The following is a 27,059-nucleotide window of genomic DNA, read 5'->3' as shown; positions in this document are numbered from 1 at the left end:
GATAGAAAATACTGGTGAGGAGTGAGCTTCTTGGATCAAGTAGACATATGAGACTATATGGGCAGCTCCTCATCTGGAGGGAAGATGAGAGGGCAGAGGGGGCCAGAAGCTGGCTGAATGGACACAAAAATAGAGAGTGGAAAGGAGTGTGCTGTCTCATTAGAGGGAGAGCAACTAGGAGTATATAGCAAAGTGTATATAAATTTTTGTATGAGAGACTGACTTATTTGTAAACTTTCACTTAAAGCACAATAAAAATTAAAAGTTACCAACCGATCACTTTAAGGCAGCTGCCTAGAAGAGTCCAAAATACCTGAGGGAACCAGCCTTCATTTTCTACCTAATAACATGACAATCTTCAAAGAAGGAGATGGGCCCTGAAACACCATGAACAGTGAATCTTTTGAAATTATGTTCTTTGTCCTGGTGCTAAGCTATGCTGGCTCTCCTTTTTGCAAAGGGAGGTTTCCTAATGAAATGGTATAGTCACTGCCCTGGCACATAAAATGAACTAAGGCTTTAAATCAGGCAGACTGATTGCTGTGCATATGCTACAGTTAGGAAGCTTTAGGAAGAAAGATAAAAGGGATAAACTATCTCCCAATATTTGGCCTCTTCCTACAAGAATGTAAGAAACTTGCCTCCTCCAGGGCTTTTCTCAGCTAGCCCCTCCTTTGAACTTTTCAGGAGAAATTCTCAAGTAAACAAGCATCAACAGAAGATGCTCACTTAAAACACTATAGTTACATGCCAGTTAATTAAACAGAACGGATTAAGAGTGTACTGGGATATAAATCCCATGGCCTTAGCAAGCTAGTAGGGTTTGATAATATGCCAAACTCTTTGTAGATATTATCTCTAATCATCACAACCCCGAGAAGTGGGCATTATCCCCATTTTACAGATGATTAAAACGAGACTTAGTCTCCATTTTCAAAACACTACGCCAGCCAAACAAAACTTGACGCAGCCAGGGTGAAATCAGCTATTTCAAGCCTCCGTCTAAGGACAATAATCAAATAATTAAATGAAAAACAGTATTATGCTTTTTTCAAAAACTGTTTTCATACATGAGATCTAACTGGCTATTTCACCTGGGCCTTGAAAACCCTATGGAACACAGGGTTTTCTACTCGGACACATGTGCAGTGGCCATGAGTCCAAATCGACAGCAACTAACAACAACAATGCTAACATTAAAGACACATCTACGCTTAAAGAAGACTTTACTATTGCTCCCTCTCATCTAAGAGCCCCACCTTCATACTTGATTATTAGGAACTCACCTTAACAGTACAAGTTTTTTCTTTTGCAGTGAGTTCTCTCTTGTCGTTGTTGTTGTTAGGTGCCGTCAAGTTGGTTCCGACTCATAGTGACCCTACGCACAATAGAACGAAACACTGCCCGGTCCTGCACCATCCTCACAATCGTTATTACGCTTGAGCTCATTGTTGCAGCCACTGTGTCAATTCACCTCGCTGAGAGTCTTCCTCTTTCCCGCTGACCCTGTACTTCGACAAGCATGACATTCTTCTCCAGGGACTGATCCCTCCTGACAACATGTCCAAAGTACGTAAGACACAGTCTTGCCAGCCTTGCTTCTAAGGAGCATTCTGGTTGTACTTCTTCCAAGACAGATTTGTTTGTTCTTTTGGCAGTCCATGGTATATTCAATATTCTTTGTCAACACAATTCAAAGGTGTCAATTCTTCGGTCTTCCTTATTTACTGTCCAGTTGTCACATGCATATGATGCAATTTGAAAATACCATGGCTTGGGCCAGGCGTGCCTTAGCCTTCAAGGCGACATCTTTGTTTTTTTTTTTTTTTTTTTAACACTTTAAAGAGGTCCTTTGCAGCAGATTTGCCCAATGCAATGTATCGTTTGATTTCTTGACTGCTGCTTCCACGGCTGTTGATTGTGGATCCAAGTAAAATGACATCCCTGACAACTTCATCTTTTCTCCTTTTATTGTGATGTTGCTCACTGGCCCAGTTGTGACAATTTTTGTTTTCTTTATGTTGAGATGCAATTCATACTGAAGGCCATGGTCTTTGATCTTCATCAGTAAGTGCTTCAAGTCCTTTTCACTTATAGCAAGCAAGATTGTGTCACCTGCATACTGCAGGTTGTTAATGAGTCTTCCTCTAATCCTGATGCCCCGTTCTTCATATAGTCCAGCTTCTCGTATTATTTGCTCAGCATACAGATTGAATAGGTATGGTGAAAGGACAAAACCCTGACACACACTTTTCCTGACTTTAAACCACTCAGTATCCCCTTGTTCTGTCCAAACAACTGCCTCCTGATCTACGTAAAGGTTCCTCAGGAGTATAATTAAGTGTTCTGGAATTCCCATTCTTCGCAATGTTATCCATAATTTGTTATGACCACATAGTTGAATGCCTCTACATAGTCAATAAAACACAGGTAAACATCCTTCTGGTATTCTCTGCGATCAGGCAGGATCCATCTGACATCAACAACAATATCCCTGGTTACATATTCTCTTCTGAAACCGGCCTGAATATCTGGCAGTTCCCTGTTGATATACTGCTGCAGCCATTTTTAAATGATCTTCAGCAAAATTTTGCTTGTGTGTGATATTAATGATATTGTTCTATAATTTCCTCACTTGGTTGGATCACCATTCTTGTGAATAGGCATAAATATTTCTTGGCATAGACGAGTGAGCACCTCTAGTGCTGCATCCACGTGTCTGTCAGTTTGTTGTACTGTGGGGGCTTGCGTGTTGGTGTGATGCTGGAAACTATTCCACCAGTATTCACATACCAGTAGGGTCATCCATGGAGGACACGTTTCAGCTGAGCTTCCAGACTAAGAGAGGCTAGGAAGAAGGACCAGGCAGTCTACTTCTGAAAAGAATTAGCCAGTGAAAACCTTATGAACAGCAGCGGAACATTGTCTGATGCAGTGCCAGAAGATGAGCTCCCCAGGTTGGAAGGCACTCAAAAGATGACTGGGGAAGAGCTTCCTCCCCAAAGTAGAGTCAACCTTAACGACATGGATGGAATAAAGCTTTCGGGACCTTCATTTGCTGATGTGGCACAACTCAAATGAAAAGAAACAGCTGCAAACATCCATTAATAATTGGAACATGGACTGTACGAAGTATGAATCTAGGAAAATTGGAAATCGTCAAAAATGAAATGGAACGCATATACATCAGTATCCTAGGCATTATAGAGCTCAAATGCACTGGTACTGGCCACTTTGAATTGGACAATCATATAGCCTACTATGCCGGGAATGAAAACTTGAAGAGGAATGGTGCTGCATTCATCATCAAAAAGAACATTTCAAGATCTATCCTGAAGTACAACACTGTCAGTGATAGGATAATATCCATATGCCTACAAGGAAGACCAGTTAATACGACCATTATTCAAATTTATGCACCAACGATTAAGGCCAAAGATGAAGAAACTGAAGATTTTTATCAGCTGCTGCAGTCAGAAATTGATCAAACATGCAATCAGGATGCACTGATAACTACTGGTGATTGGAATCCGAAAGTTGGAAACAAAGAAGAAGGATTGGTAGTTGGAAAATATGGCCTTGGTGACAGAAAAAATACAGGAGATGGAATGATAGAATTTTGCAAGACCAATAACTTCTTCATTGCAAATACTTTCTTTCACCAACATAAACAGTGACTATACACACGGACCTCACCAGATGGAACACAAACGAATGGAATTGACTACACCCGTGGAAAGAGACGATGGAAAAGCTCAATATCACCAGTCAGAACAAGGCAAGGGGCCAATTGTAGAACAGACCATCAATTGCTCATATGAAAGTTCAAGCTGAAACTGAAGAAAATCAGAGCAAGTCCACGAGAGCCAAAATACGACCTTGAGTATATGCCGCCTCAATTTAGAGACCATCTCAAGAACAGATTTGACCTATTGAATACTAATGACCGGAGACCAGATGCGTTGTTAAATGACATCAAGGGCATCATACGTGAAGCAAGAGGTCACTGAAAAGACAGAAAAAAAAGACCAAGACGGATGTCAGAGGAGGCTCTAAAATTTGCTCACGAATGTTGAGCAGCTAAAGCAAGAGGAAGAAATGATAAAGTAAAAGAACTGAACAGATGATTTCAAAGGGCGGCTCGAGAAGACAAAGTAAAGTATTATAATGACATGTGCAAAGAGCTGGAGATAGAAAACCAAAAGAGAAGAACACGCTCATCTTTCGTCAAGGTGAAAGAACTGAAGAAAAAATTCAAGCCTCGAGTTGCGATAGTGAAGGAGTCCATGGGTGAAAAATATTAAATGACGCAGGAAGCATCAAAAGAAGATGGAAGGAATACACAGTCATTATACCAAAAAGAATTAGTCGACGTTCGACCATTTCAAGAGGTAGCATATGATCAGGAACTCAAGGTGCTGAAGGAAGAAGTCCAAGCAGCACTGAAGGCACTGGTGAAAAACAAGGCTCCAGGAATTGACAGAATATCAATTGAGATGTTTCAACAGATGCAGTTGTCTCCTAAGCCCACAAATTCAAACAACCAAAATACTGAAGTACATCTGACCCTGTGTGGACTAATGCCTACACCAACAGATTTAATCAAATCAAAATTCCTCCAAAGCTGATAAAGCCAGCCATGATGTGGGATTTGAAGGGTAGGGAAGATAACACACAACACATAAGTGATAAAGAGAATAATAAATCCAACATTTTCAAAGATGTTCTAAAACTTACATGGCCCATTCATTGCCTTAAAGATGCCAAAAGAAAACAGGACTGGCTTAAATTTTGCCTGACTTCCTGCCGGCCTACCTAGTAGGTAATTACTACAAATGAATGCAAGGTTGATGACAAAATTTTGGTACTGCTGATTTACAACTTTGCTAGCAAAAAACGGTACTACAGGAATGGTTCCAAGAAATCTCACCACCTGCAGTTCTTCATACAGAGAATCAGCTCGACACTTGTGACTGCATCTTTTCATTCATCTTCCCTCTAGCTCTTGCCGCAATATCATCAGTCAGAACAAGGCAAGGGGCCAGCTGTGGAACAGACCATCAATCGCTCACATGCAAGTTCAAGCTGAAACTGAAGAAAATCAGAGCAAGTCCACAAGAGCCAAAACAGAAAATATTTTTCCGTTCCCTTTTTACTATGAAATATTCAAAAATTGAAACTTTGAAATAGTATAAGAAATATCTATAGGCTCTCCATTAAGAGTCAACACTTTTTAGCACTGTCATATTTGTTTTATTCTATCATATGTATTTTACACACACACACACACACACACACACACACACACACACACACACACACAAAGAGATACCCACTCACCCAAATCCACTGCTGCTGAGTCAATTCTGACACATACCAACCCTACAGGACAGAGCAGAACTGCCCCATAGGGTTTCCAAGGCTGTAACTTTTGCAGAAGCAGACTGCCACATCTTTCTCCCACAGAGCAGCTAGTGCATTTCAACCTCCAGCCTTTCTGTCAGCAGGCAAGCACTTTGCCATACACATCATATTTTTTAATTGAGTCACCTGAAAGTGGCAAATATAATGACTCAGCACTGCACCCTGTTATCTTAGTATGCATCTCCTAGTAAGGATCTTCTTACATAACCGTAATACCTTATTCAAACCTAAGAAAATTAACAAAACTACCTTGTTAGGTGCTGTCGAGTCAGTCCCAATTCAAAGCAACCCTATGTACGACAGAACAAAACACTGCCCAGCCCTGTGCCATCCTCACATTCCTTGTGAGGCTTGAGCCCACTGTTGCAGCTACTGTGTCAACCCATCTCATTGAGGGTCTTCCTCTTTTTTGCTGACCTTCTACTTTACCAAGCATGATGTCCTTCTCCAAGGAGTGGTCCCTCCTGATAACATGTGCAAAGCATGAGATGCAGTCTCACCATCCTTGCTTCTAATAAGCATTCTGGCTGTACTTTTTCCAAGACAGATTTGTTTATTCTTCTGGCAGTCCATGGCATATTCAATATTCTTCACCAACACCATAATTAAAATGCCTCAATTCTTCTTCAATCTTCCCTATTCATTGTCCAGTTTTCACATGCATAAGAGGAGACTGAAAACACCATGGCTTGGGTAAAGCGTACCTTAGTCCTCAAAGTGATATCTTTGGTTTTTAACACTTAAAAGAGGTCTTTTGCAGCAGATTTGCCCAATGGAATACGTTGTTTGATTTCTTGACAGCTTCTTCACCATGGGGATTAACTGTGAATCCAAGTAAAATGAAATCCTTGACATTTTCAATATTTTCTCCAATTATCATGATTTGCTTATTGGTCTAGCTGTGAGAATTCTTGTTTTCTTTATGTTGAGTTGTAATCCATACTGAAGGCTGTAGTCTTTGATCTTCACCAGTAAGTGCTTCAAGTCCTCTTAACTTTCAGCAAGTAAGGTTGTATCATCTGCATTTTACAAGTTGTTAATGTCTTTCTCCAATCCTAATGCCTTGTTCTTCTTCGTATAAGTCCAATTTCTCAGGTTATTTGCTCAGCATACAGACTAAGTATTGTGAAAGAATACAACCCTGACACACACCTTTCCTGACTTTCAACCAGCAGTATACCCTTGTTCTGTTCGAACGACTGCCTCTTGGTCTATGTACAGGTTCCTCATGAGCATGATTAAATGTTCTGTAATTTTCATTCTTTGCAATGTTATCCATAATTTGTCATGATCCACACAGTGGAATGCCTTCACATAGTCAATAAAACACAGGTAAACATCTTTCTGGTATTCTCTGCTTTCAGCCAGGATACATCTGACATCAGCGATTATATCCCTTGTTCCATGTCCTCTTCTGAGTCTGGCCTGAATCTCTGGCAGTTCCCTGTCAATGTCTGCTGCAACTGCTTCTGAATGATCTTCAGCAAAATTTTACCTGCGCGTGATATTAATGATATTGGTCGATAATTTCCACATTCTGTTGGATCACCTTTCTTTGGCATGGGTACAAATACGGATCTCTTCCAGCCAGCTGGCCAGGTAGCTGTCTTCCAAAAAATTTTTTTTGGTCACAAAATTACCCAATTATCTAATATAGTCCATACTCAAATTTCTTAATTCAAAATATCTTTTGTAGCTGTCCCTCTTCTCCCCACCCAAAACCAGGATCCAGTCAAGGTTCATATATTATACTCGGTCTTTTATTACAACTTTTTATTATAAAAATTTTCAAATATACTTAATAAACAGAAAAGCAAATAAAATGAATCCCAATGAACTCATCATCTAGATTCACTAATCAACTCAAAACCATTACTGATTCATCTATATTCCCACCTATGTCCATACCCTGTATTATTTTGAAGTAAATACTGACATATCATTTCATCCACGTATATTTCAGTATGTAAATCTCTAGACAATTAAGAATTTTTTAAAAACTAGAATATAATCATCTCAACATGTGGTCACTTTAAATTTACATTAAGAGCTATGCCTGCTAACCAAAAGGTCAGCAGTTTGAATTCACCAGCCACTCCTTGGAAACCCTATGGGGCAGTTCTACTCTGTCCTATAGGGTTGCTATGAGTTGGAATCAACTTGAGGGCAATGGGTTTTCCCTCCCCCCCTTTATTTACTTTGATACTGACTTTCTAAAGAGACTAGGTCAGCTGTCTTACCCAATGGCCCACTTTCTGGTTTTGTCTGTCATTTAACTTATACCCCTATCCCCTGCAATTATTATACACTGGAAATTAGGTCTAAAGACTAGAAAAGATTCAGGTTAAAGTATTTTTTGGCCAGAATACTTTATAGGTGATGCTGAACGCTTTACACTGCATCATAGCAGGAGGCACTTAACTGCAAGTTGCCCACTACTCCTGATACTAAGTTGATGTGCTAACCAGATCTTTCTTTTCGAAAGTCATCTACATAGCATAAGTCACCAACCACTTTAATTTTACTCTGAAATGTTTCCGGAGTATCACACACCCTAAGTGTAAGATGTAAGGCATAATGAAATGACCTCTATTCAACTTTAAAATATAGATGTTACCAATATTGCTGAATCTCTACGTGCTCTGTTCACACTTCCAACTATTCAAACCTGACTTCCATTCATTCGATTCCAATGAAACTGCTTTACCAACAACCTCAACTGCTGAATATAAACAACAACAAAAAAAACTCAAACCTGTTGCCATCGAGTCGATTCCCACTCATAGTGACTCCCAGGGCAGAGTAGAACTGCCCCACAGAGTTTCCAAGGATTTGAACTGCCAATCTTTTGGTTAGCAGCCAAGCTCTTAACTGCTCGCTGTGCCACCATGGCTCCTTAATGAATACAATGGATAGAAATTTCTGCCTCCCTCAATGCCTCAACAGCAGTTATCAATCCCTCCTCTCAGAAACTCTTTCAGCTTTCTTGGCACCACTGCTTAACTCTCAACCTCACCCATACTTCCCAGTCTTTCTTGATGGGCTCCTCCTCTCTACACCTAAATACTGTTCTTTTTTTTTTTTTTTTTAACTCCTTCCCTAGTTGATCTCATCCATTTCCATGACAACTTCCAAATTTATGTCTCCAGCCCAGCCCAGCCCTCTCCCTTGAGCTCCAGACTTACCTATTCAACTGCCTACTTGAAATCTCCACTTTGATGTCCAAAACTAACTTAATTTCTAACTTCCTCTCTCTACCCTCAGCAGTAGTAACAGCATTTACCAGTTACTTAATCCAAAACCTAGGTAAAAGCTACTCCTGGTTTCTTCCTTTCCCTCACCTCTTTACTCTATCGGCAAATTCTGTTACAGCTTAACTCCAACGTACGTTTTGAATATATTTACAACTCTCCGAAATCCTGACTCCTACCCTGTCCAAGTCACCAACCACCAGAACAACCGACCCCTAAAACCATCATTACACAATGCAACTGGAGCACACCACTTCCTTTCCCATTTAGAATAAAAATCTTTTCCACAATACAAGGCCCAGGCTACATATTCAGCTCATCTCATTTTATGCAACTCTTTACTCTCATTCATCATATGATCCTGTCATACTGGCTGTCTCAGTATTTGGAACCTATCAAGCTATTTCCTGATGCAGAGTCTTCATACTTCCTGTTTTCTGCCTACAATGCTCTTCCCCAGCCTTTGGAATTACTGGATCCTTCCCTTGTTACCTTAACCCAAGGCAAGTTTCCCTATTTTGTTGGAGCACCTGTTTTATTTCCTTCTCTACACTAATTACTTGCTGTGTCTGTTCTCTCCTACAGGACATGTAAGTTCTATAAAGACAGAGACCTTTGTTATATTCCAGCACCTATAATATCAAAGACATACCAATATTTGTTGAATAAACCATTGTTCATGTATTTAATTACTTTATTGAACACCTACATTGTAACAGACACAGGGCCTAGCTAAAACAGGTGCTTAATAAATGTTTGCCAAAGGAGTGTACAGCATTAAGAAACCTGTTTCTTGACTACAAAGAACTTCCAAAGGCAGATGTTAGAAGGGTTACTTACTAGGAACCTAGAAACCATACATTTCCTCCAGAATAGATATGACACCCAAATAAAAAACACTCCACTTGAGATTATAGGACACAAATGCCTCAAAGATTTTTAGACTGCTAAATCCAGTATTTTTTTTTTTAATCCAGTGACCTTGTCAATATTCATTCTAATTGACTTTCTAATTTGCCACTGATGATTACTTTTGCCTTCTTGAAACTCTCTACCCATGATTTTATTGGCACCAACTTCTTCTCTTACCTCTCCAACCACTCAGGTTTTTTACTGTGTTCTTCCAATGTCAACCTCTCAATATCAGTGTGTACCAAAATTCTACCTTTGGCCCTCTTCTCAGAGGGTGTGCTCCCCTGTCCCCCACCAAGTGATCTCTCTTAGCTTCAACCTCTATTTTTTACACCAAGTATCAAATCCATACCACAATCTCCTTCCTGAAATCTTATTTCCAAATGCTTAATCTCCACCTCACTTTCCTGTTTCTTCTATCTTACCTATTTCAGAGTTGATGCCCTCACCATTCACCCGGTCTTAAAGTCAGCCATCAACAGCCATCAAACACAAAATAAAAAACTCCTTGCCGTCGATTCCGACTCTTAGTGACCCCTAGAGAGCACAGTAGGACTGCCCCATAGGGTTTCCAAGGCTGTAAAACATTATGGAACCAGACTGCCACCTCTTTTTTCCGTGGAGCAACTAGGTTCAAACCACCAACCTTTCAGTTAGCAGTCAAGCACTTAACCACTAGGGCCCTTACCAAAGACAACAGGTTGGTAAATAACACTGATTTGATCTATTACTCCAATCTCAATCTAATTCCCACAATGTCACCGCCAATGACATTGTTTTAGTTCTTACCCTCCTCACCCCTCACTTTCAGACCATTAAATCTTTGAGTGCAAGAGCTCATATTTATTTTGGAGTCTATAGCACAGTGCACAGCTCATGGCACACTCTCAAATGTTCCATCCAACATTTTAAACCTCAGTTTTCCAAAGATCTAAAGTGTCTTATAATAAAATCAACAAAATAAAAGATACAAAAACAAAACGCAGAAAGATGAATGCAGACAAGCAGGACCCAATTACTAGCATTTTGGCACGTCAGCTCCCTGGCAGCCAAAATAAAGCAATAAAATTGCTGTCAATAAGTCGTACACCTATAAAAAGTTGAACAGGCAAAAGCTGTGTGATAGATATATTTACAACAACAACAATAGCTGCTGAGACTGCTTATGTACAACTAAAAACCTCATAGGATTTGGTTCCTTGGTTTGGAGGTACCGGGTCATGGTTTCATGAGACCTCCCAGTTAATTGGCCTAATAACATATTTAGTGCTTCTGTTCTACTTTCTAGGTTCCTTACGTAGTGCCTGGAGTCTTAAAAGTTTACAAGTGGCCATCCAAGCCTTGACAATTGGTCTGTATTCGTCTGGAGCAACAGAGGAAGAAGGAGAATCAGGAACAGGAGGAATATAAAATGTGTGGCTAATTGCGTCCATGAACAACTGCCTCCTTTGCCATGAGATCAAAGAACTGGATGGTGCCTGGCTACCATCACTGAATATTTTGAGCAAATATTCTACAGAAGAATCCTGATCAAAGGGAGGGAAATGCAGAACAGAATTTCAAAACCTCATGGACTCCAGACTTTCTGAACCGTGGGGGCTGGATGAACCCCTGAAACTACTGCAGTGAGATAATCTTTAAAACTTAAACCAAAAATATTCCCTGAAGTCATCTTAAAACCAAGCAATAGTTTAGCTTAACTAGTAAAAACAAAAAAAAAAGTCTGCCTTGAGCATTATGTTCTTTTAAGAATAATCTATATGGGATCAAAGTGACAACAGCAACTTGCAAGATTAGACAAGAACCTGAGGGGACAATGAGTTTATGTTCACTGGGGAGGAATGACTCAGAAAAGGAAGATGAGAATGGTTGCACAGCTGGAAGAATGTAATCAATGTCACTGAACTGTAAATGTAGAAACTGTTGAATTGGTGTATGTTTTGCTGTGTATATTCTCAACAACAAAATAAAAAAAACTGCAAAACAAATAGAAAAGAAAACAAAATAAAGTAATATGAGAACTTATCATAATTTTCATTATCCATGAAGAGTACACTCACATATACTTGGAAAGCCAAGTGTTTCTGAAATTTGGTTTTAAGGATGAACAAATCCTATGGCTTTAGGGTCTACTCTTTAAGCTGTGATTTCAGAAACAGAGAGGCTGACAGTAATAGCATGTACATAAATATCTCCCAAACCATATCTTCATTCCAAATGGATTGTACTGGGGAGGAATAAAAGTCAAGAGAACCTCATTCTGCTTGTTCTATATAACCTGGCACTTTATCAAACAGAATCCACAGGCTGAATCAAAAGAGATTTATAGATTGTTAGTCTGGTCTCCTTTCTGATACTTAAATCTCTCTTTAATTTGCAAGCCTTAAACCTGTGATTGGCCACTACCGGTGATAAGAAACATATTATTTCCAAAAGCAGCCCATTTCATTTCAGATGGCTCCAAGTATTAGAAACTTCCGTTCATTCTGAATGGGACCTATACCCCAGTAACTTACACTGATCCTATTTTGGGTTCCTGAAACAATATCCTTTCAAGTATTTGAAGACCATTTTCATTCATATTTCTCTTCCATATCTAAAAGTTTTGTTAGATTTTCAAGAGAAACCAGAAATTCTGATTTTATATACAATTGCTTAATTGTTTTTAATTTTTTCATGGGCTTTGGGTATCCTATCTAAGAAACCGTTGCCTATTCCAAGGTCACAAAGATTTACCCTGTTTTATTCTAAGAGTTTTACAATTTTAGTTCTTATATTTAGGCCTTTGACCCATTGAATTAATTTTTATATATGGTGTGAGGTAGGGGTTCAACTTTATTCTTTGGCATGTGAATAACTATTCTTTCACAGGTAGATAGCTATTCTTTTTAGACATAATATAGAGCAATTGTACACTAATCAAAAGTGATCCTACATGAGTCCTTTCTTAATAAGCTTATCTTTAATTGAGATGCCTTCAGAGTTAATGACATTAACATTAAGCCAAGCTTGAGAACAAACTATTGCAGTACATGAGTTCCCTTCCTGTGTCAAGTTACTTACTTTCCATGTCCTGCTAGGAGGGGATCTCGGTCAGGCACTGCGGCAGGCAAGGATAACAACGCTCCTGCCAAGAACATCACACATCTATGTCCTTACTACTGGCTGTGAAGCAGTCTTCTCAAGTTCAATCCAGCATGCTTTCCAAAGTCACTGACCATGGTTAAATGGTTTTATCTACTAAATCCAGACTAAAACCCAGCATATCTCTCTTGAGAGATCTTTCAAATATCCCAAAGTCAATCTCTAACTTCTACAAAAGGGGGCTCCCAGGGAAATTTAAAATTCCATTGGGAATGATTTAGTAAAGATTTGTTTAGCTTAAATCCAAGCTCATATATAACTCCCATTTTAAGGTGGGAGATCTGAGGTATAACTTGCAGGACTCAGCTAATAAGTGGCAGAGTCTAACTCAGGTCTCTCTCCATTGTTGTTGTAGTTAGGTGCCGTTGAGTCAATTCCGACTCATAGTGACCCTGTGCACAACAGAACAAAACACTGCCCGGTCCTGCGCCATCCTCACAATCGTTGTTATGCTTGAGCCCACTGTTGCAGCCACTGTGTCAATCCACCTCATTGAGGGTCTTCCTCTTTTCTGCTGACCCTGTACTTTGCCAAGCATGATGTCCTTCTCCATTATGTCTCTCTCCATTACATAAACCTTACTTAAGCAGCATACCAGCCACAAGAGGACTCTTATTTCCTTGAAGTGTGTTCCCAGTAGTGTCAATACTCTTCCTGGATTCTACCATTCTGTCACCTGATTCAATCCCTCAGATGAGATGTGGTCTACTTCCTGGCAGGAACAAGGATTACAAACATAAGATGATATAAATACTAACATGTAGAGAGGAAGTAGAAAACTATAGGAATTGACAGGTAATTAGGTAGTACTGGAAGGCTGTTTGCCACTCAAAGGAAAAAAAAAACTATTCCTTCCAGTTCTTGTTTTTGAAGATGTGTGTGCGTGTGTGCAGGTACGTGGAGGAGGGGTCAGTGGTGGCAGCAGTAGCATTAATGATACAAAGTGGAGGGAAACAGGATAAGCTGAGACAAATGCCCATTTGGACTGGTGTAGGGTTTGAGAATCTTTTTATAAGTTCAACAATATATGAACGGACAGGCTACCTTCAAAGGTCTGTATTAGAAAGAAGTATTTAGTGCTGAGAGAGGCTGCTGTACCGGATGGACCATGAAGAGGAACACTGGAAGTAGTGTGGTATTAGTGAAAAGACCTACAAAGCCAGGTGATCTTAGCTCCGGTCTTGCTACTTACTAGTTCACAATACCTAACCTTATCTTGTCTACCTCAGTTACAGTGAAGATGAAACAAGTATATACATGAAAAGACCTGGTGATCTGCTATTGCAGATTACAGCCTAGGAAACCCTATGGGGCCGTTCTACTCTGTCCTGTAGGGTCACTATGAGTTGGAAGCAGTTCAACGGTATACAACACTTTGTAAATAGTAAAATGCTGTGCTGGTAAGGTAGGATTGGATACCCAGCTGATGCAAATGGTTAAGTACTTGAGTACTAGCTGAAAGGTTGGTGGTTTGAAACCACCCAGAAGTACCTGGGAACACAGGTCTGGCAATCTGCTTCCGAAAGGTCACAGTCTTAAAAATCCTATGAAGCAGTTCTACTCTGCACAGACAGGGTCTTCCTTCGTTGGAATCGACTCAACAGCAACTAATGACAAGGTAGGATAAGGTTTAGAAATGGCTTTTTAAACTTCCTGAATTTGTCTCAGAGCTTCATGACCAGGAAATACTGCAAACAAGAAAACAACACGAAACAGGTCTGACAGCATGAGACTCTCAGGGTATTATCTGCAAGCCTGTCAGAACTGCTAGTCACCAAGACAACAGGAGAGACTCCTCTACTGGACAAGTGGGTCAGTCTACAATGGGGCCATAATAGGGCTGCTCATACTCTGGCAGTATCCTCACAGGACTGGGCTGAACAGCAATCACTCAAGGAAACAATGCTAAATCTATAAACTAGGTGATTTAAAAAAGGTCACCGAGGGAAAACTAACTTCTGCACACACAACTACACTCAACGCTCAGGGTCTAAATGAAGTATGCCACACTGAGGTACTGAATCAACCAGAGTTGACAGCTCTAGTTCTCTAGTCCTAATTTTCTCTTAGGATTTACTAATCCTTGAAACCCCGGTGGCACAGCAGTTAGGGGCTATGGCTGCTAACCAAAAGGTCAGCAGTTCAAATCCACCAGACACTCCTTGGAAACTCTATGGGGGCAGTTCTACCCTGTCCTATAGGTTTGCTATGAGTCGGAATCCACTTGAGGGCAATGGGGTTTTTTGTTTTTTGGTGCCCCTTGGGTCTATATACAAATGCAATGCTCAGGTATGGAGAGTGTATACATGTGTATATGTGTCTATATTGTTGTCAGGTGCTGTCGCTGTCAAGTTGGTTCTGACTCATAGCAACCCTATGTACAACAGAACTAAACACTGCCTCGTCCTGCACCATCCTCACAATCGTTGCTATGTTTGAGTTCATTGTTGTAGCCACCGCGTTAAGCCATCTCTCTGAGGGTCTTCTCTTTTTTCACTAACCCTCTACCAGGTATGATGTCTTTCTCTAGGGACTGGTCACTCCTGATAACATGTCCAAAGCATGTGAGATGAAGTCTTGTCATCCTCGCTAAGGAGCATTCAAATATACATATGATTTATTACTTGTTTTAAAAAAATGTGTGTGCAAGGCACTGTGTAAAGGCTTCTGCCTAATTTAGGAAGCTTTACAACCTAGGTAAGTATCATAGCATTAAGAATATAAAAGACAATGAATGTAAGTGTGCAATGAGCTCAGAGGGTGGAAGTGAGAACTATTTTTACCGAGTGCTAAGATCTGAAGTGGTCTTTGAAAACTAAACCCAAAAACCCAGTGCCATCGAGTCAATTCCGACTCAACTAGAGGGTTAATTTTTCCGAAGATAATGGGGGTGGAGAAGGCAAACAGTTCACCAGGAGCAAAGATCAGAAGGCCCAAGGTCATTTTTAAGAACAAGATCAGTTTGGTTTTTTGTTTTTTTTTTTTAAGAGGTATAAAAACGAAGTTCCACAGAGCAAAATGCCTCTGAAATCAGAACAGTGAATTGCTGGCTACCTGGCCTCTACTCTGTAGCCCTCCCCTCCACCCTTATTCTTTGGTCAGGGAAATTTCTGCATTGTCTACAAGTGAGCTGAATCACACAAATCCCTCAAATTAGCTCTTCATTTTAACTTTCAGTAATACGAGAAAGGCCTTTCCAACAGGGTCTTGTGACCATTAAAAGCAGGAATTTCTCTAACCTGTATATACAAGCATACCTCGGAGATATTGTGGGTTCAGTTCCAGACCACTACAATAAAGCAAACATCACAACAAAGCGAGTCACACAAATTTTTTGGTTTCCCAGTGCATATAAAAGTTATGTTTACATGGTACTGTAGTCTATTAAGTGTGCAATAGCATTATGTCTAAAAAAGCAATATATATACCTAATTAAAAAAACCTTTATTGCTAAAAAACGTGAAGCATCATCTGAGACTTCAGTGAGTCGTAATCTTTTTGCTGGTGGAGGGTCTTGCCTCGATGTTGAAGGCTGTTCACTGACCAGGGTGGTGGTTGCGAAGGCTGGGGTGGCTGTGGCAATTTCTTAAAGTAAGACAGCAATGGAGTATGCTGCATCAATTGACTCTTCCTTTCACAAAAGATTTCTCTGTAGCACGAGACCCTATTTGATAGCATTTTACCCACACTAGAGCTTCTTTCAAAATTGGAGTCAGTTCTCTCAAACCCTGACACTGCTTTATCAAATAAGTTTATGTAATATCCTAAATCCTTTGTTGTCATTTCAATGATGTTCACAGCATCTTCACCAGGAGTAGATTTCATCTCAAGAAACCACTTCTTTGCTCATCCAACTCCTCACCGGTTAAGGTTTTATCATGAGATTGCAGTTAACTCAGTCACATCTTCCGGCTCCACTTCTAATTCTAGTTCTCTTGCTATTTCCACCACATCTGCAGTTCCTTCCTCCACTGAAGTCTTGAACCCCTAACAGTCATCTGTGAAAGTTGGCATCAACTTCTTCCAATCTCCTGTTAATGTTGATAGTGACCTCCTCCCATGAATCATGAATATTTTTAATGGCATCTAGAATGGTGAATCTTCTCCAGAAGATTTTCAATTTACTTTTCCCAGATCCATCAGAGGAATCACTACTTATGGCAGCTATATCTTTACAAAATGTATTTTTAAATAAGACTTGAAAGTTGAAATTACTCCTTGATCCATGTGCTGCAGAATGGATGTTGTGTTAGCAGGCATGAAAACAACATTAATCTTCTTGTACATTTCCATCAGAGCTCTTGGGTGACCAGGCGCATTGTCAATGATCAGTAATATTTTGAAAGGAATCTTTTTTCTCAGCTGTAGGTCTCAACAGTGGGCTTAAAATATCCAATAAACCATGTTGTAAACAGATATGCTGTCATCCAAGTTTTGTCGTTTTATTTATAGAGCACAGGCAGAAGAGATTTAGCATAATTCTTAAGGGCCCTAGGATTTTCAGAATGGTAAGTGAGCACTGGCTTCAACTTAAAGTCACCAGCTGCATTAGCTCCTAAGAAGTCAGTCAGGTGTCCTTTGACTCTTTGAAGCCAGTCATTGACTTGTCCTCTCTAGCTATGGAAGTCCGAGAGGGCATCTTCTTCCAACATAAGCTGAGCTTCCACACCTCTCTCAGCCTTCACAGAATTGAAAAGACTTAGGGCCTTGCTCTGGATTAGACTTTGGCTTAAGGGAATGTTGTGGCTGATTTGATCTATCCAGACCACTAGAACTTTCTCCATATCAGCAATAAGCCTGTTTGGCTTTCTTATCATTTGTGTGTTCACTGGAGTAACACTTTTAATTTCCTTCAAGAACTTTTTCTTTGCATTCACAACCTGGCTGTTCGGTACGAGAACTAGCTTTCAGTTTATCTAGGCTTTTGACATGCCTTCCTCTTTAAGCTTAATCATTTCTAGCCTCTGATTTAAAGTGAGAGAGATGGGACTCTTCCTTTTGCTTGAACACTTAGAGGCCATTGTAGGGTTACTGATTGGACTAATTTAAATATCGTTGTGTCTCAAGGAATAGGGAGGCCCAAGGACCGGCAGAGATTTGGAAAAACCACTGGTTGGTGGAGCAGTTAGAACACTCGCTACATTTATTGATTAAGTTTGCTGTCTTGTATGGACACGGTTCACGGCGCTACTAAACAATTACAATAGTAACATCAAAGATCACTGATCACAGATTACCATGATATAATATTGAAAAAATCTGAAGTATTGCAATAATTACTAAAATGTGATAGAGACATGAAGTAAGCACATGCTGTTGGAAAAATGGTGCTGACAGCCTTGCTTGTTGCAGAGCTGACACAAACCTTCAACATGTAAAAAACACACTATCTGTGAAGGGCAATAAGAGGAGGCATGCCTGTACTTATAGTACATAAAAAGATACAGAGTGTATCTGTGGTATTAAAATTTCATTGTGGGGGGGTACAATTAGGAGAAAAAAAGTCTGAAAAAAGCTCCTTGTCGAATTGACTCTGACTCACGGCAACCTTATGCATAACAGAATGAAAAGTTGCCCTGGGCCATCTTCATGATCACTGGTATGTTTGAGTCCATTGCTGTGGCTGTTGTGTCAATCTCATTGACCAAAACCAAACCCAAGCCCATTGCCTTGAGTCAATTCCAACTCATAGCGACCCTACAGAATGGAGTAGAACTGCCCTGTAAGTTTTCCGAGGAGCAGCTGGTGGATTCAAACTGCCGAGCGCTTACCCACCACGCCATCAGGGCCCCCATCTCATTGGAGGTGTCCCTAATTTTCACTGACCCTCTACTTTATCAAACATTACATCCTTTTCTAGCGATTGGTCTTTTTCCTGATGATGTGTCCAAAGTAAGATAGCCGAAGTCTTGCCATCCTTGCTTCTAAGGGGCAAAAGGCTCCTTAGGATTAGTGACCTGTACCAATATCTCAGGAGTCCTGGTGGTGCAGTGGTTAAGCTCTCGGTTGCTAACTGAAAGGTTGGTGGTTCAAACCCACAAGTGGTTCCAAGAGAGAAATGCCTGGTGATCTGCTCCCGTAAAGACTGCAGCCTAGAAAACCCTAAGGGGCAGTTCTACTCTGTCACACGGGGTCATCCACAACACTTAACATCACCACCACCATCTTAGCTTTTCAAGCAAGAAACTTGACAATTCCTTTTCCCTTATCTCCACATCCAATAACAAAGAGTAAATGGTTTTATTTCCTAATTATTTCTGGACTCTTCTTCTCCATCCCTACTGTCATTGCCCTAATTCAGGTCTTCATGATCTCTTGCCTAGCCATTATAGCATTATATTACAACAGCCTTATTAACCCTCCTCTCCTCTTTACAACTCAAACTTCTTAAAACAATTTGCCTCTGCTGTCTCATTTTTTAGCCCACTCCAATTTGGCTTCCATGCCACCGAAATGGTTTTCGTTAAGGCTACTGATTAAGTACATGAAGCTAAATTTGATAGGCCTTTTCAGTCCTTATTTTGCTTCTCCTTTTGGCAGCACTAAATCCTGACAACCATGTCCTCCTTGAAATACTCTCTTTCCCTTAGTTTTTAAGACACCAATCATTCCGTGTTTTCTTCCTCCAATTCTGGCTGCCGCTTCCCTTCTCTCTGCACGTTAAAGCTGACATACCTTGGCATTCTTTTGTCAGCCCCTCTCCCATGACACACATTTTTCCTAGGTACTATCGGTCACTCCCAGGTGAATCCCTGGAGAAGCATATCATACTTGGTAAAGTAGAAGATCAGCAAAAAAGAAGAAGACCCTCAATAAGATGGATTGATACAGTGGTTGCAACGATGGGTTCAAGTATAGCAATGCTTGTGAGGATAGCACAGGATTGGGCAGTGCTTTGTTCTATTGTATATAGGGTCGCTGTGAGTTGAAAACGATGGTGCCTAACAACATCAGTCACTCCCATGGTTTCGGTTACCACAATACACAGAGATAGACAGAGAGATGATCAAACCTCTATCTCCATTCTAGAGCTCACTCTTGAGCTCCAGACTTCAATATCTAATTGCTTTTTGGACACCTTCCCTTGGAGGTCACAGAGACGCCTCAAAATGTCCAAATTTAAACTTACCTCAGTTAACAGCACCACTAGGCACTCTGCTGCTCCAAGGTAAGAGGCCTAGGAGTCATGCTTAATTTTTTTCCTTCTGCCCCAGACTCTAGATAAAATCAATAACCAAGCCCTGCTGATTCAAATTCCTAACTCTTATTCCCTACTACTACCACTTCAGTCGCCATTATTACCTCTTGCCAGGAGTACCTCATTACTGAAAGAATCTCCTAGTTGGAGTCTTGTTGCATACTAATTCTTTCTCCCTAGAGCAGCCCAAGCAATATAAACAAACAAATCTAATCATGTCACTTCTGAGATTATAATTCTTCAATGGCATTTCATTGTCAACTGGATCAAGTCCAAACATCACTTTCACATGCTACCAACCCATCTACCCTACCAACCTTTTGCTTTTGAAATAATCATCCCTCCTTCCATCCCTCACTGACAGCTACCACCCATAGGTCAGATTTCACCTAGCTTAAAGGCCTTCCATGATTCCCTTGGGCTGGGGTGGACCCCCTTACTAAATGCATTCATAGCACTCTGGACTTGCTGGTCTAAAATACTTATTATTTTATACTGGCTTCCAAAGTATGGGATACAAGAGGAACTGGGGAGTAGGAAGAAAAACATTTATATATTTAAAAAAGGGTAACCTTTACTAATATTTAATATGTTATATATTAAATATGCAATCTAATACATTGATTTATTAATACCAGGAACTTTTATCTGTTGGTCAGATGGCTGAGTTTTTCTGAGGAAAAATGGGAATGATACTCCATCAATCTCATTTAACATGTTGAATCATACTGTAGTTTGTGTGCCTAGTGAAACGGATGTTCATATTATCTAGTTTTAGGTAAATTAACACAAAATGGGTAAGTGGCTTAGCAAACTGGTAGTGGTAGAAGAGGCAACAGATCAGTTTGGAGGGCTTCTGAAGCAACACACCTTTACAATTAAAAAAAATGCTTTCTGACATCCAACACTTCACTGAATCTTCATTAACAATCTTAAAAACAGTATTATCCATATTTTCACTTTGAGGAGCTTGAGACACCAAGGTTAAAGATCACAGAATCAACACTTTGTGGAGCTGCGCTGTGAGAAAAGCCTACACAAAGCGATTTAGGGGAAACCTCAATGGCAGGATCATACAGTACCCAACAACTGCCAATATAGAAAGGGTAGATAAGAGTAAGGAACCAAAGATGGGTAAGTGTCCTGCCATAGTGTCTGGACCAATGATCACTAATTAACAGAAAAGGAAGAGAAGCAGGCCAGTAATGAGAGTGAGTTTGATGTCTGTGGATCACTCGGGTAGTTCACTGATGGCTTAGCGCCTTCTCCAAAGGTAACTGTTTACAAACTGTGGAGTGGCAGGGCAAGGATAAAAAAAAAAACCAAAAACCAAACTTACTGCCCTCAAATCAATTCCGACTCATAGTGACCCTATGGAACTGAACAGAACTGCTCCCCATTGTTTCCAAGACTACAAATCTTCACAGAAGCAGACTGCCACATCTTTCTCTTGCTGAGCGGCTGGAGGGTTTGAACTGCCACTTTTTGGTTGTCAGCTGAGCGATCTAACCACTGTGCCACCAGAGCTCCTTTGGGCAAGGATAGAGGGAAACTAAAAGAGATGGGCTAGATTACTTCTTTTGAACTCAAGGTTATCAGTAAGGTTTTGTTACTTGCAGCCAAAAGTGAACTAGATGTGGCCTTCATTATCCTATTTAAGCCACAGATAAGACAGTTCTAAAGCTGGCTAATTCAGTGGTTCAAAAAACATCGTGAAGTAGTCAGGTTCTTTCCAACTTCTCTACTCTCACCCCCAATGGCTGACTTCACCCTCAACCTCAGAACTACCTGTCCTGTTTATAAATTTTGCCTCATGATTCCAAAATTACTAATAAATTTCAGGTAGCAAGTGCAAATAGTGTTTCAGAGTAGGAAAGAGTTCTTTGCTTTCTAAAAGCAGACCACAGCCGTCAATAGCCCATACTTTGGCTAGAACCATGCTTCCTAAATGGATCTTCCAAGTACAGTGGGCGAGTTACTAAACCTCTCTATGCTTCAGTTTCCTCAATTATAACATGAGAATCTAAGAGGTAAATGAGTTAATACATAAAGTACTTAGAAGAATATCTAGCACATGTTGTTGTTACGTGCTGCTGAGTTGGTTCTAACTCATAGTGACCCTATATGCAACAGAACGAAATACTGCCCAGTCCTGCGCCATCCTCACAATCACTGTTTCCGCCCATTGTTGTAGCCAGTGTGTCAATCCAGCTCCTTGAGGGTCTTCCTCTTTTTCACTGACCCTCTACTTTACCAAGCATGATGTCCTCTAGGGACTGGTCCCTCCTGATAACATGTCCAAAGTACCTAGCACATAGCAAGCTCTGTATTTTAATGCTGGCTAACATTGTTATAGCTTCCTATTTCTTTTTTAATGCTCACACTTTTGTAAAACCAGAGTTAAAATACAATCTGGCAAAAATAATAATATAATAAAAGGTAGAAAATCTCTTTCAAATAAGGAAGACTTCTCCAGGAGTACCCCAGGCTTCCCTTCATATCTAGTTAATTAGCCAGAAAGGGCATCGTAGGTACCTGCCTAAATCAATCACTGGCTAAGGAGACAGAATTACAATGACTGGTTTAGAGTTTTAGATTAATCAAGACCTACCCCTGGGGCTGGGGAGGAGCCAGACTTCCCCAGAAGCAGGCTGCCAGATTCCCTATTAGCAAGATGATAGGAATGGTAAGACAACCTATGCCTTAGCCTACAGAGGTTGTGGTCTCTGCTGAGGAGGGTCAGAAAGTAACTCCAGAGCTGCAATATCAACCCCAAAGGGCTCCTAATGGCAGTGAAATCACTACAAAGGTCTGTTAAGGCTAGTGAACTTTTAGCACAGGAAAAACCGTATAGGACATAGGTTTGAGCTCTAAGAGAGTACTCCTGAGAGGAAGTAAAATATAGTGGGCTCTGGAATCATGGGGGTGGGGGTAGAACCCCAAAGGGCCTAGATCACCAGCCTTGCATAAGTCACCTAATCTACTAAAGCCTCAGTGTGTTCATTTGTAAAATGGGGATAACTGGGGAGTTGATGTTAGGATTACGTGTTTCTTACACTAGGTTTCACCCCAAGGTACAAAGGTTAGCCAAAAAACACAAGGTGGGCTGGGGGAGAAGTACAGGAGATGGAGTTGGAGGGAAGAGGGGAGGTAACCTGGTGGAATCCTCACGTTGCAGGGGGGAGACCTGGGTTCAATTCCTGGGCAATGCACCTCATGTGCAGCCACCACCCATTTGTCAGCGATGGATTGTGTTGCTACGATGCTGAACAGGTTTCAGTGGTGTTTCCAGACTGACTAGGAAGAAAGGCCTAGTGATCTACTTCCAAAAAGCAGCTAATGAAAACCTTACAGACCAACTGATCATGGGGATGGTGCAGGACCAGGCAGTGTTTCTTTCCACTGTGTATGGGGTTGCCATGAGTCAGGGGCCCACTCCAAGACAGCTAACAACAACCTAGCTCTAGGCTAAAAATCCCGCTTCAGGACCTTGATCAGGTTTTGTTGCTGCACTGAAGAAAATGCATCTCCTAGTCTACCAGAAAAGGACTAACTTTACCTTACAACTTCAGTCTTCTGAGAGGCTTATGGTGCAACAAAATGGATAAGTATCTCACTCTTGGCTTTGCTGCTTACTCGAAGTATTATCTTCTGAGGTAGCGTCTTGATCTGTAAAAACTGGGTAAATCTCTATAAAGTTTATTTTACTGAGCTTAATAAACTAAACATCAGCTCCTTCTTTCTGAGTCATCAGTGTACCTGAAATTGAAGGCCAATACAAACTCTATGACACAACCAGTTGCCGTCAAGTTGACTCCAATTCATGGTGACCTCATGTTTGCAGAGCAGAACTGACTTCACAGGGTTTTCAAGGCTGTCACCTTTCGAAAGCAGGTCACCAGGCCTTTCTTCTGAGACTCCTCTGGGTGGTTTTTGAATATCCAACCTTTCAGTTAGTAGTTGAGCCCTGTACTGTTTGCGCCACCCACGGACTCGGTCTATAACATAAAAACCCCTAAAAGTTTTTCGCTGATACAAACCTTCAGTTACAAAGACAGTCCTATCACTTGATGGAGGATTCTGGAAACCAGAGTGCTTAAGGGAAAGGAACAAACATCACTGAAGATGGAAAAAGATCAGTCTGACACTTAGAGAATGCTTACTAGGCCCCAAGCACTGTACATTATTAGTTTGTTTAATCCTCAAACACCTTGACAGCACACCCATTCTAGAGACCAGGAAAGGAAAATAACATTTATTGTGGACTCTGCTAGATGCTTTCAATACGTGTTGCTGCATTTAATATTTAAATGACTTCCCTGGATAAGAGCTTGGAAGTGGCAGGCCAGATTATAAATACCACCTGATTCTAAAGTCATTGTCTCCCAGCTCAAGGGAACAATTTGTTTCCTCAGAATCTTACAAAACAATGCAGAATCTCACAAAATAATGCAGAATCTCACTGAGCCCCCAAATAGTTGGGGTTAGCAATTCATTCCGGAGTTTTTCAGTTTCCTTCAGACTACTGTTGTTGTCAGGTCCTGTCGAGTCGATTTTTGACTCATAGTGACTCCAGGTGACAGAGTAGAACTGCCCCATACGGTTTTCTAGGCTGTAATCTTTACAGAAGCAGATTGCCAGGTCTTTTCTCCCATAGAGCCACTGGGTAGGTTGAACCACCAACCTTTGAGTTGGCAGCTGAACTGCTCCACCAGGGCTCCTTTCTTCCTTCAGGCTAAAGCACAAGCAAAAAAACACCTTTACGAACTTAGCTTCAGGTTGAAAGCTTGCTTTCCCCTTCTTCCAGCCCAACCACTAGAGGGCCAGGCCATAAAGAACAGCAGTTATAAACTGCTCTGGGGTGACTGATCACTAGTTTCAGCCTGTGTGACCTTGGGTAAATTACTTTACCTCTCTAAGCCTCAGTTACCTCATCTGTAAAACAGAAGTAACGGTAGTACCTATCTCATTAAGGTGTGCGAATAAAGTAAAACACGTACAGTAATCAGACCAGTGCCTGCGCACAGGAAGGGCTTAGCAAATCTAATAGTTTTAGCGCTGGAGAAGCGATACCACTGCTGATTCTGTTTCTAATTCCAAAGACTTCTGAGCAGAGGCCTTGCCAGCCGGAGCCCCTCAGAAAAAGCAACAGGTAGCTCCTTTTCTCTTAACCAGAGTCGGGTCCAGAAACCTGAAGTCTCCGACCTGAATCTGCTCACGAGGCACTGGCTTATCGTTTCTACCACACCGAGGGCTGTCACTCTGAGCCCACTCGAACCACCCCATTTCCGCCGAGGCTCGGCAAGTTCTCTCGGCCTTCAGCGGCCCAAGCTGCCCTTCGCCTGACTGCCCTGGTTACTGGGCTGCAGCTGGTAAGCCTGGCTTCTCTTCTCCAGAGGACCTTACCACGCGACGTAGGGAGGATTCCTCCGAGTTCAGGGACGCCACTGATTCCAGTCAAGCAGCGCGTCGGCCAAACACACGCCGGGAGAGGGCTCCCTTAGCGCCTCCCGGGCCTGCCACTGGAGCCCGTCCCTCAGCCCCAGTCTCCGCGCAGACGGGGGGTCGGCCCCTTTCTAGTCCTCGGGAAAGCGTGGACCCCAGCCGGGGGCCACCACGTGGGGGCTCCAGGTGTGTCAAGGTGTTCCCAGAACCAGCCCCGAAGACAGTTCCCCGCGCGGGCCCTAGCCCGGCCCCAAACTAGCCTGAGGGGCACTCCCGCCCAAGCTTCTCCCCTCAAACCTATTTGCTGAGGCCTCAGACTGCCGCTGCAGACCAGAGACAGGCTCTCGCCAGACACCTAGCCCCGAGACTACCTCAGCTCGACTCCACAATTGCCTGGTTTCCTTACTAACCCATCGCGGCTCCGCTCGCTCCGACTCGGCGGCGGCAGCGGTAGCGGCGGCAGCTCCAGCGGTAGCTTTAGCAGACAATATGGCGGACCTGCAGGACGGCAGCCCGAAACGGACAAACCACTTAGCAGTCAACCCTGGGATGAAACGCAATCTTCGCCCCACTGCCGCGTTTATGTAGAAGGCGCATACTTAAAGTGACCGCAGCTACTAAAGGTGGGGAATAGGGATAGAATATGAAAGGAGTGGGTGGAGAAAGACTGGAAAGCAAACGTACTTAGAAAAGTTAAGCGTGCCTCGGTGTTTTCAACTTTTTCTGCTACTATTTCCTCTTTGTAGTGAAGTCTCCTCTTTCAGAAACTAATCCCTTCCTTTCACAGTTAAAGCCAGTCATAGACCCTGAGATAGATATGAATAAGGAATCATCTCAATCTTACAAAACACTGAAGCCCAGAAAGGGGAAGTGACTTGCTTAAGGATATAAAAAATAGAGATAGGGAAATGAAGAAGTCAAGACCAAAGCCAGGTTTTCTGACTCAGCCTACCACAGGTAGTCCTAGTTGAGATTGCAGTCTTAATGGGAGATAAGAAGTAGAAAAACATTTAGACCAGTGCAGTGCTTTATAGTTGGCAGAGTGATTTCCCAATCATTATTTAATTTATCCCTACAGCAAGCTCTCTAAGGGCAGGAGTCAGTTCTGTATTGTTCACCACTATATTCCCAGCACCTAGCACAGTAGCTGGCACATGACTAATCACCGAATACACGAATGAATGGAACAGCTGAGTTACACAGAGCAAGGGATATGACCACCCTTTTTACAGATGAGTGCTCTGAGTGTTCATGTGCCTTTTGAATTCATGGAATTTATGGCTGGTTCATATTAGGCCTCCCTTTTGCAAAATGACATGCCAGTTCTGTCCCTCACTTCAACACATATACAGGCAGGCTATGTCTTCAAGTCACTGGTTTCAGGAGGTAGCTCTATTTTTTGGAAGCAGAATGAGGAACATGATAGCTGGTCCCCAGGGCCTGTCACACAAATTGCCAGCTCTAGTTCTCTGACTTGCTCATTAAGGGAAACAACTCAAAAGATAAACTCTAGGACTTGGGCTCAGAAAAGGAAGTGCTATCTTTCTCTTCCCGCCCCACTGCTCAAGGTCAGACCTCATCACTCTCTCCAGGTATATTTTGCCAATCTCCTTACTGGTCTTTTGCCTCCAGGCTCTACGGCTCCCACCCCCATCTCCTGAAAAGCAGAGATCTTCCCTCTGCTT

The 27,059-nt window shown here is 41.6% G+C and overlaps 1 protein-coding gene across 5 annotated transcripts in view; it reads right to left on the bottom strand.

The window, feature by feature from the left end:
* Positions 1-25,892, bottom strand: part of KPNA6 (karyopherin subunit alpha 6) — a 58,626-nt gene extending 32,734 nt beyond the window's left edge. Inside the window, exon 1 of one of the 5 annotated variants that reach the window (XM_049878596.1) lies at positions 25,785-25,892. In XM_049878596.1, the coding sequence (XP_049734553.1) occupies positions 25,785-25,788 (4 nt within the window). In that variant the 5' untranslated portion in view covers positions 25,789-25,892. Of the gene's footprint in view, positions 1-1,286; positions 11,603-23,488 lie in introns of those variants that run through there. The other 4 variants (XM_049878598.1, XM_049878599.1, XM_049878600.1 and 1 more) reach the window with 4 other exon arrangements.
* Between the last annotated feature and the right edge of the window lie 1,167 nt (positions 25,893-27,059).

The sequence above is a fragment of the Elephas maximus genome, chromosome 3 (genome assembly GCF_024166365.1).
Source record: "Elephas maximus indicus isolate mEleMax1 chromosome 3, mEleMax1 primary haplotype, whole genome shotgun sequence".
NCBI lineage: Eukaryota > Metazoa > Chordata > Mammalia > Proboscidea > Elephantidae > Elephas > Elephas maximus.
Note: the sequence above shows the minus strand (reverse complement) of the source record. Positions and strands in the feature narration are given on the sequence as shown.